The following is a 17,710-nucleotide window of genomic DNA, read 5'->3' as shown; positions in this document are numbered from 1 at the left end:
CTCCTCGTGGTTCCAATCAATTACTTGGTTGAATTTAGATAATTCTACCTAACAAAACTTAAATTAATAATTAAGTTGATTTCCCCTAGGTTAAATACAGGACAACTCTATATGCCACGCATGGTTTCTATTTACACGATGCAAGCTTTTCCTTATTCACCGAATTTAGCTATGTGAGCTCAATCAGCATTTGTGTCCGAAGACAGCACCCATAGCACTCTAGGGAGAACGTATAGAAGAAGCTGTTTCAGAAAGTTCCCATGGCTGCTCTTACAGAAGAACTTCGCAAATTTGATCATAAGTTACGCTCAAGTTTAATGCTTGGCTACATCTACAACAATTTAACACAGAGATGACATAGCTGTTTGGACAGGCCTTGCAGACTGGATCAGCCTTATCGTTTTATGGCGGAAACCTAAATTATATATGAATTAAATATTTCGGCCAGTTTACGCGATTAGGTATCAGCGGTTAGCTAAATTTAAAAGGGTTGATGCAATAACAAATGATACACAAATAAAACTAATCAACACGTAATTTTCGTACAATAAATTTTATTTCATAGATTGTTATTCCAATTCGCCTCCCAATCAATAAATAATTGTTCTACAATGAGCTAGAGTTAGCCCAAGGCGTGATGTTTTTTAAGGTTTAAGCTAAGATGAAGGCTTAAGCCGAAGGCTTAAAGGTCTGCTTGTACCCCATATCCGATCTAAACATTGCGATAATAGGTACGTACGTGCCCATAGGTAAAATGCTGCGTCTATCTAAGTATTTATCACAGTCCAGATTTTGAGTTTAATGGCTTAGATCTGTGAAAATGATACGTTACCTAATGCGAAATTTTTTTGAGCACCAGAACCGTGTTATTTTGTATGAAGGACTACTGGTTAAGCCCGATCATCTTTAAGGCTTCAAAACAGAGCCAAGCGCATTTTAAGAACTGACTCATATTCGAGCTATTCGTTAAGAGATTCTCCTTATTGATTTTTTTTTTTCGTATTTTAAGCGATATATCGTTTAAAGTGGTAGACGTTTTTAATGGTACAAATGAGTTTTAATATTTTCCTGTTGTCCAAAAAGTTCTTTCCATCTGTTGTTACTGCATTTACAAGTTGTTTTGTATCTAGGTTCTTGCCATTTGCCTTCATGCAATCGTCGTCCTATAATTGTTGCCGTTGCTTTTATCGTGCTTTTGTACACAGCACACTGCCCAGTCACAATTCGACCTTGCCTTGAATGTCTTATTGAGGCAGACCTCCAAAGCATGCGATTAACCCTGACAAGCCTCGCGACGCTACTAAAAGGATAGTGTTCGAAACTTTGTTCGGTGTCCATAACTACTGTGCTTCGCGTTGGACGCTGAACATACTGCACGTAGTGCCCTCCATCTATCTCTTTCATTTGTGCTTTGTACTGTAATCACTTTGTTTCAGCTGATTGAATAGGCAGCATATGTGTTACTGTGTAAGAATGAAGCTCCCGACGCAGAGCTTTTGCCTAACGGAGTTTGATACGCGTACCGGCTAGGAGCGCTCGTTGCCGCTCTGATGTTGTTACCGTGTATGCGGTTCGTTAGTGCATTGTGTTCTAAATCAAGTTACTAAGTTAAATATCGCAGTTAGGCTAAGCGCTTGGTGTTTACTTAAACTAAGGACGATTTCAATCAATACGGTTCACGTTGTAGAAGACAGCACGGTATATTTTTCCGTTCCTACTCTAGTTATAGAGATATCAATGTCAGGTATTCTAGCCGAGGTGGACTTAAAAGAGGTGCCGGCCGATTTTCGAGAAGCTGTTCCGACACGAGCATTGAGTAACGAATCTAGCTGACGATGTCATTAATTATAGGCTCATGTATTTAGTCACGTACATCACGCTAAAGTCACATCAGAGTTCGGTTCTAGACAAAGGCTCCTATAAACAAAGGTTCTACGCTCCGATAAAAAGAGACAATTTCAGCTTTACTTGTAGCTAGTTGTCTAACATTTGGGTTACTCCTCTGACTGTTCATCTATTGAGATTCTGCCTCAGAGGGGCGGGACTTACAGCCTAACAGGTGCGATAGGTTTAAAGAGAGCAAGCACCCGGTCACGTAGATAATTTGACCCGCCCTGACCTACTTAGATTTGTTAATCAGTTGAAGGCCAACGAAGTGTTACCTTCTAAATTTTAGGTACATATTATCAGCGGTTTTGCAGCCGACGGAACTTCAAAGATTGATCTAAGTATATTGAAAATCAAAAGCGACACGTCTTCTGAAGTGCTGATGAACACGCTACCTACAAAACGACTTTTGAATATGTCTTAATAGTGAATCCTTGTTCCACTGTATTCTCCCAACCGATATTTGATTAACGGCTATTCTATAGCTGGTCTTGTTTGCCCAAATCCGCAAAGCGAGTATGCTAGGACTCAACTAAGTCAGCAATGTATTTTCGTTTATTAACAAATGCTCAAAAAGTACGGTGTTGTCTAGGCGATACATATGGAGATTTCTAAGTTTAGATATTTTAGACTTGATTGAGGCACATAACGACAATATTACTGTGATAGAGCACGTACAGGGATATCACACAAGATTTCCATTTTCCATGAAATCTATGTGTGCATACATACATATTCTATCGTGAAAACAGACGTGATGTGCGTGTAAACCTTTTTTCACATATTTTTTTTTTTATTTCCACATAAATACGAGTTAAGGACCAAATGAAGTTCTGCACCTATTCATGAATAGGTCAACATAAACTCTGGCATTTTATTTTGTAGCTCAAAATGTCCTCAAGGTTTTTACGGGGCAATGGATACTAAAGGGTATTCGTTTAGTCGGTGAAGCCGAGCCATGACCGTGATACACTTATATAACAAGTACGCTTCTAGACCTTTTATCTATAATAAAAGAAAGGCTCGAGTTGTGTCAAAGAGCGCACTTATTGTAGCAGTCAGTGTTGGTTGTCCTAGTTGGGTAGACACCTCTTCTTTGAAGAGCGGAGCCTTCTAAAATTGTATAGCTAGAGCCAACAAGCTGTTAGTCTCGCCTAAGAATTCAACGGACGCGAAAACCGTGCGCATGCGAAACCTGCAAGGCTCTCGCCATGTAGGTCCCTGCACACATTGACCATCCCACGTAGTGCGGGCTTTTCCCCGTCAGACATGACTTTTCCTTAAAGCGTCTATTCGCCTTATCCTCTAGGCCTCTTAAACGCTCTTACAGAATGGTCTATTTAGCTGCGATCAAGCGGGCGGAAGCTTTGCCAGACCTAGAGAAGCCTGTTTATCGAGCCTGTGTAGAGGTAAACACGTCAAAACCAGCCTGAATGAACTGTCCCTTCATGGAGTAGAAGAACCAATCATACATAAGCATTTTTAATAGATCATAAAATTTGCATCACTATAGACATGTTTGTATTGTATTACGGTATGATATGTATAAAATATCGTACCGTAATACAATGCTCTATTCCATACTGGACATGTTAGGCGAGCTGATACATTTATCAACATTTAGCCTCCTCAGTAAAGGTTAATGGTGACGGACGTGTAGATTGACAAATGCAATTTCAAAGTTTTCAGTAAAGTCAACAACACGGCCGTTTATCACGATGCTTAGATGTCCTTTGGAGGCTCTTCGAAGTATGCCGGTGATGATTTCTAAACTGATGTACTGCTTTTTCAGAGGTAGACTGTTGTGAGTCTTTTAATTACGCTACACTTTAGAGTCAGTTAAAATGAAATCGTGGTCAAAAATTTTCCTGCCACATATTAGAAGTGACAACTAAATGTTCAGACAATGCCTACATGATCTACGATACTCTGCAAACGTCTATGGTGAGCGGCTCGAACCGGTAAGGGGCCACATTTTCGATACGTAGCGATCTTCGGTTGATACATTCTTACTAACTTTAGAGCCCGTTTTTAGATCTGAGCGGCTAAGCTTTTCACTCAGTATCCAAGGGTAACCCACACTCGTTTTGTATCCTCATAAAGTGACTATCCATATTTGATCTTGGTTACTAGTCTCAAAGATAAAGCGAAGTGTCTGCTTCATAAAGGTAGCGATCTATGTGAGAATTGACAGAAATGCGGCCCCTATTGTATATATCATATTTCGCATAGTACTTTATAGACACTCACCATTAAACTAATAAAAGGGATAAAATACCTAGCCATTTAAATGCATGTAGAAAAAAAAGGTAGAACAAACAACGCCGAAGCCGTGACCTCGGTGTATATGAGTCCTTAGATAAGTTATCTTTGACTTAAAGTTTCAAAGTTCATTGTCATTAGTCCATTGTAGGGGTGATTTTTGTTTAAATGCTTAATTCCCGATAGCGTCTATTTGTATTTAGGCTCAATATGCACGTATTGGTTATTACGACGCTTGGATATATATGTTCGCTTCACTTAATAAAAGTATTTTTGACGTGACCGAGTTTATTTGACCTTACACCTGTCTACTACGGATGCCGATTGTAAATTAATGATGTAGAAGGAAAAGATCTCCTTATACTAAAAAAAACATAGGTGTGTATAGAGTAGATTAGATCCATCTTTTGCATCTGAAAAACGACCGATTCACCAATTGAAATTGTTACCCGACAATTTTACTTGATAGATAAGGACAATAAATAAGGACTACTTAATAGAATTCCATCATATAACTATACGAAAAACATGGATATTTTGAGTTGCCTTGTAGATAGGCCAATAGCCGCGAGACTCTATATGTGGTGTTAATGCCGCTTGCGTATTTCGATTCGGTAACACTTTGACCTAATCCATGGTTACGTCGTTTGTCGACAATGTTTTTTCTTCAGAGTACGGTGGACAAACTGTTCCAGAAGACTCAGTCTTCACTTCTGATTGGCACCTCGTCGTGGAAGGACCAGTTCATCGAGGCGTTTAAAGTGATGGCCGATGACGAAGGCGATGATGATGAAGAGGGTACGATTATTTTCCGAAAAAGCAAAAAAAATTGTCGGTAGTTTTCAACTGCACAAAACAATGTACCTAATATGATTTCACTTATCGGCTTACCTGATCCGATAGTCGCTATTGTGTTATTGTGTTTTAGTGAAACCATAATCAGAGCTATTGTCGACTGGATGATTCAATATTGTTTCCTCATTTTTTTTTTGTTTGTTTGCTTTATTTCGTGTATTGATAACATCCCTTTACACTGTGTTTATATTTTCGCTTGTGCAATTTAATTGATAGGTGACGAGGAGGAGATCGGTAGCCTGGTTGGAAGTGGGATCGGCGGAAAGAGCTCAGGGGCTCGTTCAAAAGATTCGCTGGCTAATCTACCCACATGCTCCGATTACGTATTCCACTTCATTACCGTCTTCTGGAAGTTCATCTTCGCCTTCGTACCACCTACCGACTACGTGGGTGAGTATTTATTGCCCGCCTGTAGAGTCATTGACGATTTCTAAAAGAAACGAATACTCTATACGGATGTTCCATTAAAACTACAGAACGCGTTTTATACAATTTCTAATCGCACTGCAACAATTGTACGGATTCGGATTCTCTACGACTCGCTTAGAGTCAAATTGATATTTTCGCTTCCCTGTAGATTTCACATTAAAACTGTTCCAAACGTACTTACCTTCCTACAGCACCGTTCGTATAAGAACTAAGTACCTTTGTAACTTTATCGTAACGGAAAACTTCTAAAACATGTTCGGGAACAGTAGCCATTTTGTCCTTATTAGTAGTGCGGAATGATTTATTCGTGACCCTTCTGGCGTTTTCTGTAAACAGTCTGGTGACTCAATCTCATCTTTTTTTCATTTCATTGTGCCTTTATTTTTTAGGCGGTTGGGCGTGCTTCACCGTGTCGATTCTTATGATCGGCGTACTAACCGCATTTGTCGGCGATCTCGCCTCGCACTTTGGCTGTACGATTGGCCTCGCGGATTCGGTAACGGCCATCACATTTGTAGCTCTTGGCACGTCTATACCCGACACGTTCGCTTCCAAAGTGGCCGCTATTAACGACAAATATGCCGATTCATCCATCGGTAACGTGACCGGCTCGAATGCGGTCAACGTATTTCTCGGCATTGGCATTGCGTGGTCACTCGCTGCCCTTGTCCATTGGTAAGATGTTTCGTTAGCCTATTCACACGCTTCTATATCATATATTGTCTTGGAGTAGTATTGTTTTAGACTATCGTACATTGGCACCTATAGATTATTTCTAAATCGCATTGTATGTGACATGTTGAGTTTCTAAGACATGCAAAGATAACCTTAACGAAAGTGAAAACCTTTGCTCAGATGACACCATTTTTAAACTAGGCTAATATATTTAAAGGCTATAAGCGTAAGTAATTGATATATTCGATCACCTGTACTTCCCCGTAATCATGTTCTTGTATTCTATTGTGGTGGCCTCACGAGGGTACAGACTAAGCGTTATATATATATACAGACGAACAGGTTGAATATCTTAAACACCTTTTGTTGTTTAAGTACTCTAGAACATACATCGGGACTCATTCCTAACGATTGCTAATAGGCGGTAGTTTATTTACGAGCTTCGAACGAAGGAATACGGTGGTCAGTATCAGTGTAGGCTTTCGTTCCTAATTAGATAAAGTGATGCGCTTCTTTCCGGCACACTATAGAGCAGTTCTGTTGGTTTTTTGGAAAAGCTAGTTCCCTGAAGAAAACACCTGCAAAACTAATATACAAGAGAGAGTCATCCTTCGCTTTTTCTAGAAACCTCCCAAGAAAAATGTTTAATTATTAAAGAGAGTATATTATATACAAATCGTAATTGCCTCAGATGGCGTCATATGGTTACACCGGGCAGCGCCAAAAATTTAACTTACACGAAAAAATAGCCACAAGCAAGTCACCTCCGCTATAGCAAATCTAGTGGTACTATATTTTTAGTCAAAGTTAAATCAACCAAAAAGTTTCGTCTCTGACATTGTGTTGTTTTGTGACAATATTCGTTCCTAATATAGGCTTTATTTACTACAACTATGACAAACTATTCGTGTGTCAGCCGACTATGGATTCATTGCTGCTCGATTATGGACGTCAGTTAAGATAACCACAATATCGATCAAAGCGTCAGATAAAAGCGATTTAATTTTGGTTTGTCAAATCTAAATAAAAAAGGTTTTATGTTAATGCTATTCTAAAGGTATAGAAATATGAGGGGCATACTCATAAGGTTGTTTGATAATAAACAGCTATGAGCTTTCCGTCAAGTTTACAAGTCTTGTAAAGCAGTTCATTACTTTGTAGGATCCACGTTTACAGGAAGATCAGGTTTTTTGTTCAAACCTAAATTCCTCATGACCTCACGAGCAAATCAGCCTAAGCTCTTTCGCAAGAAGCAAAAGTCGCTGGTACAACCGAACGGTAGCAATCATATTCCATAGGTCAACCTTCCAAGTCAGCCGAACATGAACCCCATACGCAATTGATTTTCAGCCGGAAGTCGTAAAATGACGAATTTATGAGACAAGCGCAGAAACTTAAATTGGTTTCTTTTGTGTCTTCGATTAGATAGCCACATTTTAAAGGTCTGCGTACGAAATAGTTTATGTCCACTTCGGTTAAAATCAACAAAATCAACTTTTTTTTTTTACGGTGAATACGCACTATAGGTAAATAATTTGTTTTTTTTACCGATAAAGTTAACAGCGGGAACCTGACTGCCAGTTAAGTATTATACCTAGCCCATTACCTGCAAACGTGGGCCCTCTGTTAGATCTGCCCTCTAAACAAAACCGACATCGCCGGAACGAAGCTAGAACGAATGCAATGACAATTTACGTGAAATTATTAATATCATATGATAAAGATGTGCCCCTAAGTTACGATAGTCACTTACTACCATCACCACCCCTAGGACGTACATGTAATAATAACAATAATCGCGGAAACAACCTTACGTTAGTAGAATAAGCAAGTCAATATTTTCCCATTTTCTCATTACGACTATATTTTTGGTTACAGGAAAAATGGTACAACTTTTAGAGTTCATCCAGGCAACTTGGCCTATTCTCTGACTTTGTTTTGCATCTGTGCTGCAGTGGCCTGCGTGGTCTTGCTTCTCCGCCGACGGCCTGAGGTCGGCGGAGAGCTCGGTGGCGCGATGCGGTATAAACTACCAACTACGGTGTTGTTCGCTAGCCTATGGGGTTTCTACGTCCTGATGAGCACCCTTGAGGCGTACGGGATTGTCAAAGGATTTTAAATTTTGTTAAATTCTGCGAGCTACTGCTATGGTTCAATACCAAATGTACCACTTAATAACAGAGCCATTGCGATTAATATTGGTGTTTCGAAACAAACAGTGAGTACATAATATTACTATTGCTAGAAACAGCAACACGATAAGATCTGTTCGTATATGCAAATAACGGAACTGGCAACTTCCAGCAATAATTCGCGAAGATACAAACGAAATAGGTTATGTTAGGCTAACACGTGCACGCAAAGAGTAAACCCCTCAAAACGAATCGATTCGATCGGAAAGATCACTCGCACGTCAAACGTAAAACTTCGTTGCCCACCGGCAAACCAGTGGCTAATAGCTGACAGTTGCTAACTGCAGATAACCTTGCCCGCAGGCATACTTTGATTGATATCACTCTGTAGATAAAATTAAACTAAGAAGATACGACGACCTGATGAGTGCTCTCTCTCACTCAACATATATGCTACTCCTGTTACCATTATTATCGATTATCCACACACGGGAAATGCGTAGTTTTGAGCCACTGAGGAGCCGGTAAGGAGATGGAGCAATGTCCGATCTTATGTTCGACGCTCTCTGGAAAAAATGTCTAAAAATCTAAAATAGAACAACAGCATAGAACATTAAAACATGAACATGACAACAGGGGCAATGGGACCTGCTTTGACAATTATTGCAACCTATACTTATTACGCATACGAGCGCGGATCTATACATAGACATAAATGCATCAGATACAACGAAAGGGAAGGTGGAGGAAAAGCAAAACTCCATCATAGGACTAGAAACCGTACCTGTTGCACCAGAACTTGATTGGTGAGTACAAGATATACTGGCCTTTGATTAATAGTATATTTGCGAGTACAGAGTGATTACAGGACACACACATCGTTCCTAGTCGTAGCAACAGAAGTGAAACATCCACCCTAAGCCGGACTAGCAAGTTCCGCTTCGAAATTCCACCTCGATCATCACTCTTGTTCGATGTCTTCTGGAAACAAGAGCGAGGGACGCAGGAAAGAATCAACCGTAGCCCGGTGTCCTGCGTAACCGAACTGGCTGTATCAATAAGGAGAACCACATGTTGGCGATGTGTGCCAAAACCATTTCGATGTTACTTTAATACGAGTGTCTCTAACACTGTCTAGTCGTAGTTTATGAGCGTGTGCTAACCACCTTTAGAAGACGGCAGTAAGAAGCCACAACGTTTAGTTAAGAACTTCGTTCCTGATTAGTCGGCACCTGTGGCGACGACCGAATGTCTGATCCACTCTTTCGACAACAGTAACAATGACAACAATGTCCATCCGTTGAAATTCATGCAAAACTGCAAAATCCCAAGATGGATCGAGTTATATTTGATGTTAATAATTCGGATTACAACGGTCCGTATCAACGCAGGTACCATCAATTTTTCGGGCACCACCTTCTAGTAAAATGGCCCATCAGCAGAAACATGGTTGATTTTCTTGACTTTACCGTGCCATCGAAAAACTATATACGTCGCCTTTTATGGGACAAAGTACGCCATAAAAGGTCTTTTCTTTTTCTTTGCAACCCGAAGAACAATATAGTAAAATTTTGAATAGGCCTTTTTGCTTTCACGAGTTAGCTGTATGCGATACGGTCCTAAAAACGCGCCCGCTACGAACAAAAGGTTAGCTCCGAAGCTAGTTGTGTATTGTAATTCAAAAAAATTGAAGCCGAGCTGGCGAGGAGTAGCGGCAGTCGCTTGTACCGAAACATTAAAATAGGCGGTCAAAGGATGACCAACGATGTCAGTAGCACATGTATTATCCTACAGCGACATTGAAATGGTCATCAAAGAAAGAAACAAACAAACCAGGGAGTAGGCCTAATTTAAGAGAATACTGAAAGGTTTGCGTACGACTACAGGCATAAACGGCTAAGCGAAGCAGTCTGAGTACTTGTTACTGCAACTGTACAATAGAAACGCTGACCTAACAAAGAAAGACCTGAAATGCATAATTTATACAGAACTATCCAGGTAGTTGTTAGAAAAACGTGTAGGTGTCTAAGTGTCCATGTTCGTTCCCGACGTTCTTTGTGCGTCCTTCTTGGCATTTGATGATCATTAACAGACAATCCAAAAATCGCTCTTCCACCTAAAAAGTCAGTGGAGAAATGCCAACCGCTTATGCGACATTGTGCTCGCGCCTTCCACAACAACCGGAGAATGAGGTATGGCCATGCAAGGAACAACTATTGAAAATGATTCCGAAAACACTATACCATAAGGTATTTTCGTCCAACCAAACGTGTAGACGCTTCGTTACATTAATACATATGTAAGCATCCGGGGTCAAATGTGGTTAATTGTACTAAGAACATATACAAGGTTATTCAACTGGTGCGGGGACAACAAAAAGACCACGCTACATAAAGAGTAGTGTGGTCGTTTTCGAATTGGACGCTGCAAAAAGCAGTGGATTGCGAACTAATAAATTTTCAAGAGATTGAAACACGAAGACGAAAGGCAGCAAACTAAGTTTGTTTTGAAAAGGTCAGCTTCTCGCGATTCCTTCGCCCCATAATCGAATGGTTACAGCTGTGAATGGGTGCAATCACGCAATGGTCGGCTACCTACAAAATTATTTCAATCTCGACATGAATGGGCTAGAACAATAACCCTTGCACTTTCTCAATAGCCATCTACGAGGCCAACACAAATAGTCCTTTTTATAGCAAAAGTGTCAACATTAATGTTCCGCGGTGAAGAAAGTTGTCTGAGCCAATACAATGATGTCTGCGACGCCAAACGGTACGGTTGTTGTGCGCGAACCTACTGGTCCCCCATAGCAAATATTGATATGATAGGTATAATTATGTACATAAACTAAACAGAAGAAAATGTTGATGAGACTGCTAATATAATGATAGAATAATGGTTAAAAGGATATGCCATGACACTATAACTAATGACGTAGACAGAAACAGCTGAAACAGCCAATAACAACAATAATAATAACTTAACAAATAAAAGTTCACCCGAGACGAAGCGGTGCCGTGTCGTGTTGCTGTACAAGCGCTGTTGGAAAAAAAAAAAAAAAAAAGCACAATATTTACCCTTTTTCTTGTTAGGAACCGCGTCGACCATATTGATCGCTCACCACCGTCAAACCATTAGTAGCGAAGCTCATGTTTGGACTATTCATGCAACTTATCATTGGACCGCTCTCCATCATCATGCATTTTCCGTTCAAGCTATTTCCTATTACTAGACCGCATTTCCCGTCATGATTTCCTCTGACCCTGTCGGCCGTTTAATTATTAATACTACCAAAGTCCAACATCTTACTTCGAGGTAGTTAACGTGAACGTCAACAATGCTACCCCGACTAGTCGTGAACTATAGACGATTGATCACGAGGTATAGTTCGGCGAAGGCTTTTACCATTACGAAACCATGCGCCATCATCTACAAACGACGAAAGACAAGAGTTTACAGATATATTATCGAACCGTTAGGATTTACAATTTGAATATTTTTTGTAGGGTGAAGACAGGTCGCAGCATCGGACGCTGCACAAGCTTGCTGCCCTGGCTTTAAACGTGTGCCGTAAACACGAAAGAATGTCAACTGTAGTGGATATACAAACTGATAGTTAGCGATAGACAGTAATAGATATATTATAGATACAGTTATAGGTACATATATCGAAGAGCCACAATTCTCATCTGATGCATTTAATATGAACAAAGAAAACAACAGTAACAAATCATAGATTTATAATTGTTCGAATTACTAATTTGCGTCGATCAGAGGCGAGATAAAGATCTAATGTGTTAAATACAATATACATATTATCATGCATAGTGTAAGTATAAATAGATGAAAAAAAAAAAAGGAAGTGTCACATGCACCAGCACGCTGGTGAGAAAGGATAGCGTAGATTACGACTCGAAGCAAATAAAACAAAAAAAAAAAAAATCATGATCATTATTACAATAGCCGATTGAATCAACGACAGGCCTTGGTCCGCGAATGATATTTACTAAAATAAGTAATTAATCGTATTTCGTATAATGATAGTAGCTATAAAATGACAAACAAGTTAATATGTACGGGCGATCGCACAGGAATAAAAACAAAAAAAATCGCAGTTCAGCTCTGTTATTCATTATGTTAATAATGACGATGGTAATTATATGATAAGTTAATAATATCGAAAGAGAGTTACTAAACGGCAACGATACAGTACGTGGATTACAACGAAGAAAGTTGATTGTCTAGTTAACAAATACAATACATTCGTACTGTTATAAGTAACGCTAAGTTCCTATAAACGTCGTTATTATTAAGTTATTCGTCGAAGAAGGCAGGTGCTAACAAGGACCGATATCCACGTACATCTAGTCTCCTATACGTGGCGCCAAAAAATGTTGACGATGTTATTACGTGAAGCCGGTTCCTAAAATAAATCGATCATAACACCAGAGGAATATATTTTTACAGAGATATCTCATTGCTAGCCCTAATATAACTTGTGGCCAGGAACAATATTCATTCTTTTTTGGGGGAATAGGGCTATCTAGTTGGACAGTTCATATTGTTTTTACCTCTCTCTTAACGAATTTACCTACAAACGCTTAGGTTAGATCGAGCAAGATTTAGTAAGTTGATTATTATATAGTTGCTCGTTATTTTGATCTACATGAATATGATGCGTGCCTTCTACTACAATATGTTTAGCCATTCGTTCGAGTCTAGTACCGAACCGTCAAACCATTTTAATCTATTTTTAGTTTTAGGAACGATGTACTTAACAATGAAATCACAATAACTATTGTTGTCATCTAATTACTATAGTCAGTAATAATATATTTTTAGGGTAACTGACAGTAATCTCTGTTATTATCGTGTTCGTCATGGACCAGCTGGACCGATCGTAAAAGTAAAAATAAAACAATTACGTAAGGTGGCCTATAAAGGCGAACAAACAAATACGCCACTCTTGCCCTTCATGGTCAACCGAAAGCCAAACGAACATCTGCAGCGCCAATACTAATTATTAGCGAAAAAGAGAAAACGGATTAACAAATAGCAATATGTAGCAGCTAACAAAGATGTCAAGTTAAAAAAAACGAAAGGCTTGTTTTTTTTCGCTCGTATCATTTTTAGGCCGCTAATTATTGGTGGGGCGTTTGCTTTATCCTGTACAGCGTCCTTATCGATATGTATTATATGAAATAATTTTTAGATCTACGAGTACATGTATCGTTTTAAAAAACTACTAGAATTCCTTTTCATGTAATTATTCTAATTTAGCTGCAACTACCATTTTAATATTACGACAATCATTATATTTAATGATCCCATCATGATAAATGCAAAAAGCGACTACATCATCTTCATCAGTAACCTGGTCACTGGGCAGCGTCACCACCGTTCGCCGAACTTCCATTGATAGATTTTGTCCAGGCAAGGCTGTATATCAAAACTCTGCTGTAACCTTAAACAAACCCCTTTCTAGATACTTTGTGAATGAAGGAACTAGATGATCCGGTCCGAAAAACATAAATATAATAATGACACATCGAAAAAACCTTGGTAAATTCTTTTTTGTGCTGTGTCTTTCTTTCATAATTATAATTCAGGTATAAATTAACGCAAGCGAAGAGACTATATAATATCCTAAGTAGACCGAATTTGTCTTCTTTTCAGGTTTCATCGATTCGGTACGTATGAATTATGAAAAAGAACGCGCGATGAGGATTGTTAACTGAACCAAAATATGGCTCAAACATAACCCTATAAAGTCGAATAACCGTTGTTCTCTTTACGGTCTAAATCGATTGCACTAGGCAAGAGCAAAATAGCTATTCTAAGCCGATGATTGTCTTAAATTCGAAATTAGCGGTAAACGATGACTTACAAAATTGTACACAATTGTAGCTCACACATACGGGCTCCCTATGACGGCAGGTAGGAGGAGTCTCATATATACAATGTCTGTTCATATAAAAAAATCGATCGAAGTTATTTTATCGGAATTCCTTCTTCAATGTACTAGGTTGCAAGTGTGCATACCAAGTCAGCTCCTAAAATTTGTCGTAATCACTCTCGCAGGCGACATTTGTGTACTTTCAAAGGATCGCGTCGTCTGCTTCGTCCGCAACATTGGAAAATAATTTTTTCTTCGCTGCCACCGAAGCACCCTTTCTCCTTCAGAACTTCTTTGGATGTGATCGCTTCGAATTCCCACCACCCGGTGGTGACGTACATGAACTTCACGAGTTTCACCTTGATCTATTTTCAGCAGCTCAAGGAGGTACTTTGTCCTGAAAGGGAACCGTCTCGGTTTCACTTGGTCAAGACCTTATTTCTTGTCCTTTCAGCCTCGAAAGTGAGGTAGGTCCGAGAGGTGTGAGCAAAGTCATCTTTTCTCTTTGGTCGCAGTAAACCCATATTTCGAATGACCCATTTCCAATCCTATAGAGACGAAGCTGAAAATTCCAATGGCGTGTAGTGATCCGTAAACGTGCCTCTCTTTTGAGGCGTCCTAGCCCTCGTTCGATATTTGGGATCAAGTCACGGACTCCAGTTTCCGAATTTCCGGCTGGTACGTAACGCCTTTATCTTTTACGCTTAGCATCCTTGAAGCCTTTGGGACTGCTATTTGATAGTTGCTTCCTCTCTTCAACTTTCAAGTCCCACAGGGGTGTTTCGGCGAGACAAGGACCGTCCGGACTGTCCTATCTGCTTGAGAAGTTCGCAGTGCAGCCGTCTTTTGTGTCTTACTAAAAAGCTTTCTGCTCGTTTTAAAACCTGTAGACAATCCGAACTAAATTGGGTAACCGAAGAACGTTATTAACTCGGCGACCGACATTAGAAGCCTGCTTACCCCTTTACCTATATATAAAGGGAGGATCCTAGGTATAGCGTTCTCCATTTTACTAGCTTTCGATCCACCTGTCCTAACGTAGAGTAATCCTCTGAATCCTTTATTCAGGTGTATGCTAAGATATCTAGCACCTTTCACTATATTAACCTATTTGCTCATTAGATTGAGATTGATTTCTCACACACGTTTCCTTCTTGTGAGAAAACTGCTCTCCGGGGCAAGCTCCAGTCCACTTTTCGTCATTTATTCCGAGATTATTGGTGTATAGCCCGATCTCCACACCGTTTTTCCTCCACTGTAAGGATCAGTAGAAGCCGACTATATACATCAAATGCTCTAATCCGCTTGAAAGAGCTTGCGGTCCTAGGACATCACCGTAGGCTACATTTTATAGAAGACCTAATATGCAGTCTTAGGGACTTTCACTATTGTTGGCAGTATGATCTCTTTACTAGTTTTTAACTCTTTCTGTTAGGTAATTAGATATTACGCGCACGAGGTAGGGTAGTGGAGCTTTCTTAGTCATCGTTCCAAGTATCATTTTCTACTATTTTTTATGTTGTACTACTACATTCTCTATGTTGAAGCTATTGTTGACTTCAAAGAGTAGTGTTTTGAATAGTTCTCGGCGTCGGCAAATCGAGCCATGTTTGAGTTCGGCCCTGGCTACCGCCCTACATATCGCCGCCACTTGCGGAATCCAGACTGTGTAGAGGACCTTAATTCATGCTCCTCAGCTAATCGTTGTAACTTGTCCGCAATGATTGCTTTGAAGCCCTTGACCAAAGAGTATATCAGACAGATTGGCTTCAACTTACCGTTTGCCGTTCGGATGAATAGCACTTCTGTCTTTAGACGACTGGCCACGAAACTCGGTGCTCAGTCTTTGTGGCCACTATCCCCAGAAATTTCTTGATTCGCTCTACTGCCAAAGTATTTCGACTGCCGTGACCGCTGGTGCCTCGTTCTCTGGGTCCGCTGCTCTTGGTCCAGACTCCTTGCATTGGGGAAATAGTTTTTCTTTATGCGGACTTTCTAACTTTCCGGCATGCCCAGTTTGATCTCTTCTGATTTCTGCCTCCGTTGACCATTTTGTAAGATTTTCTCTATACATCTGGAGCTCTATAGGGTGATTTTCCTAACAGCGTTTTTGCTTTCGCTTATAACGCGCTTAAGTTTCGTTCTACATTGTCGGCAAGGGGTAAACGAGCTTCAAGCTTTTTCCACGTCGTGTCTAGCTTTTTTTGACTACTCTTCTAATCTGCTAGCAATTCCTGCATTCTTCCTTTTGAGTGGTGGAGTGATGGACCGAATCGCTTGGCGAATTGCATCCCGTATCAGGGATGCAGTGTAAATACTCAGTGCTCTTCGGAATGCTATTTTCTTTAATTATTTTGCTTAAAGCGTCTTTCAGAACGTTTATGCTCCGTAGTACGAATCAAGCTTTGAGCGGGGCTCGTGGGCGAAGTATATTCGTAGCAATCACAAGTTTATTTTATTATTATTATAAGCCCTTATATTTATCTATATAAATCTTTATATTAAAGATAATAACTCGGGCTTTTTCGTCGCTGAGTACTTGCCATCCCGTGGTTATCCCTATTTTCTCGCTGCAGATGATAAAATCTATAAGCGATTTCTGCTCTTCCCAATGAAACGTTAACTTCCCGCTCTGTCTACCGGCTACAGATTATCCAAAGCCGTCTAGTCCTTCAAGGAGGGCCTTATTTAGATGTAGTGCGTTGCAGATTGAAACCATAAGGGCATCTAGATAAGATTTCTACTTTTCCAGCGTGCAGTTCGGCGTAATATAGTAGGAATATACTCCCTGCTGCCGATCTTCCCTGCTGTATCCACGAAAATCCTTGATTGCTCCTGTGCTTCTGTGCATATCTGCATCCTAATCCTACCTGTCACTTATTAGTGCTATGTTCGGTTCGCTTACAAGGGTGCGCGAAGTTCTCCTTCGATATCTAATCCAGTATAGCATGGGTAAATTGATTGCAATTGCAGTTCATCTGTAATATTTTAATCGAAACCATTAGTGTAAATTGGTGCTCCGGTAGTTAGAATTTCTGTGGGATGATCAACGCCTAGTCTAGCTTCTTCTTTATCTTCTACGCCCATTGCAGATCTTATCATCGCCTTGGATTTGTTTCTATCTTGGGCCGTCTAGATCTTTTTTTCTGCTTGTGCCGTTTGAAATTGAGTAGTTTTCTCCGGTACCGCCTGCTTCTGTTCAAGGACTACCCTCTTGAACGCAAGCCAAGTCATCGTATTTGCTGCTGTCCTCAGCCAGAGCCAGTCTAAACTTCGGATCTGGCTGATAAATAAGGGGAGAAGCTTCAACTGCGCATAGACTTTGCCCATGGTAAGTTCTTCTCACTACTGTTTCACTTAGGTTTCCTTACCCAATTTTTCTTCTATTTACCCAGTTCTGTCTATTTTACAAATGCATAAGACAGATAACGCACCACAATATTTCGAAACTTAGTTGGATACGTTACTACCTTGTTTCATTGTCTGCTATTGCGCTACAACGTTTATTGGGCATTAGAGCGAGAGCAGGCAAAGCATTAATAAATTTTTTAATGAATAAACATGAAAGTTGGTC

At 40.0% G+C, this 17,710-nt stretch overlaps 2 protein-coding genes across 6 annotated transcripts in view; both read left to right on the top strand.

Annotated features, from left to right (window-relative positions):
- Positions 1 to 12,698, top strand: part of Calx (sodium/calcium exchanger 3) — an 86,367-nt gene extending 73,669 nt beyond the window's left edge. For all 5 annotated transcript variants that reach the window (XM_022843180.2, XM_022843177.2, XM_086970774.1 and 2 more), the window contains 4 exons: positions 4,821 to 4,947; positions 5,221 to 5,394; positions 5,823 to 6,108; positions 7,987 to 12,698. In XM_022843180.2, coding sequence (XP_022698915.1) covers positions 4,821 to 4,947; positions 5,221 to 5,394; positions 5,823 to 6,108; positions 7,987 to 8,227 — 828 coding nt within the window. In that variant the 3' untranslated portion in view covers positions 8,228 to 12,698. The remainder of the gene's footprint in view (positions 1 to 4,820; positions 4,948 to 5,220; positions 5,395 to 5,822; positions 6,109 to 7,986) is intronic.
- Positions 12,699 to 17,452: 4,754 nt separating this feature from the next.
- Positions 17,453 to 17,710, top strand: part of LOC111266038 (E3 ubiquitin-protein ligase RNF14) — a 6,309-nt gene continuing 6,051 nt past the window's right edge. The window contains exon 1 of the mRNA XM_022843152.2: positions 17,453 to 17,467. The gene's annotated coding sequence lies outside the window, so the exon portion shown is untranslated. The remainder of the gene's footprint in view (positions 17,468 to 17,710) is intronic.

The sequence above is a fragment of the Varroa jacobsoni genome, unplaced genomic scaffold (assembly GCF_002532875.2).
Source record: "Varroa jacobsoni isolate VJ856 unplaced genomic scaffold, vjacob_1.0 scaffold_1047, whole genome shotgun sequence".
NCBI classification, from domain to species: Eukaryota; Metazoa; Arthropoda; class Arachnida; order Mesostigmata; family Varroidae; genus Varroa; species Varroa jacobsoni.
The sequence above is the reverse complement of the archived record's forward strand: the minus strand, read 5'-3'. Positions and strand labels throughout refer to the sequence as shown.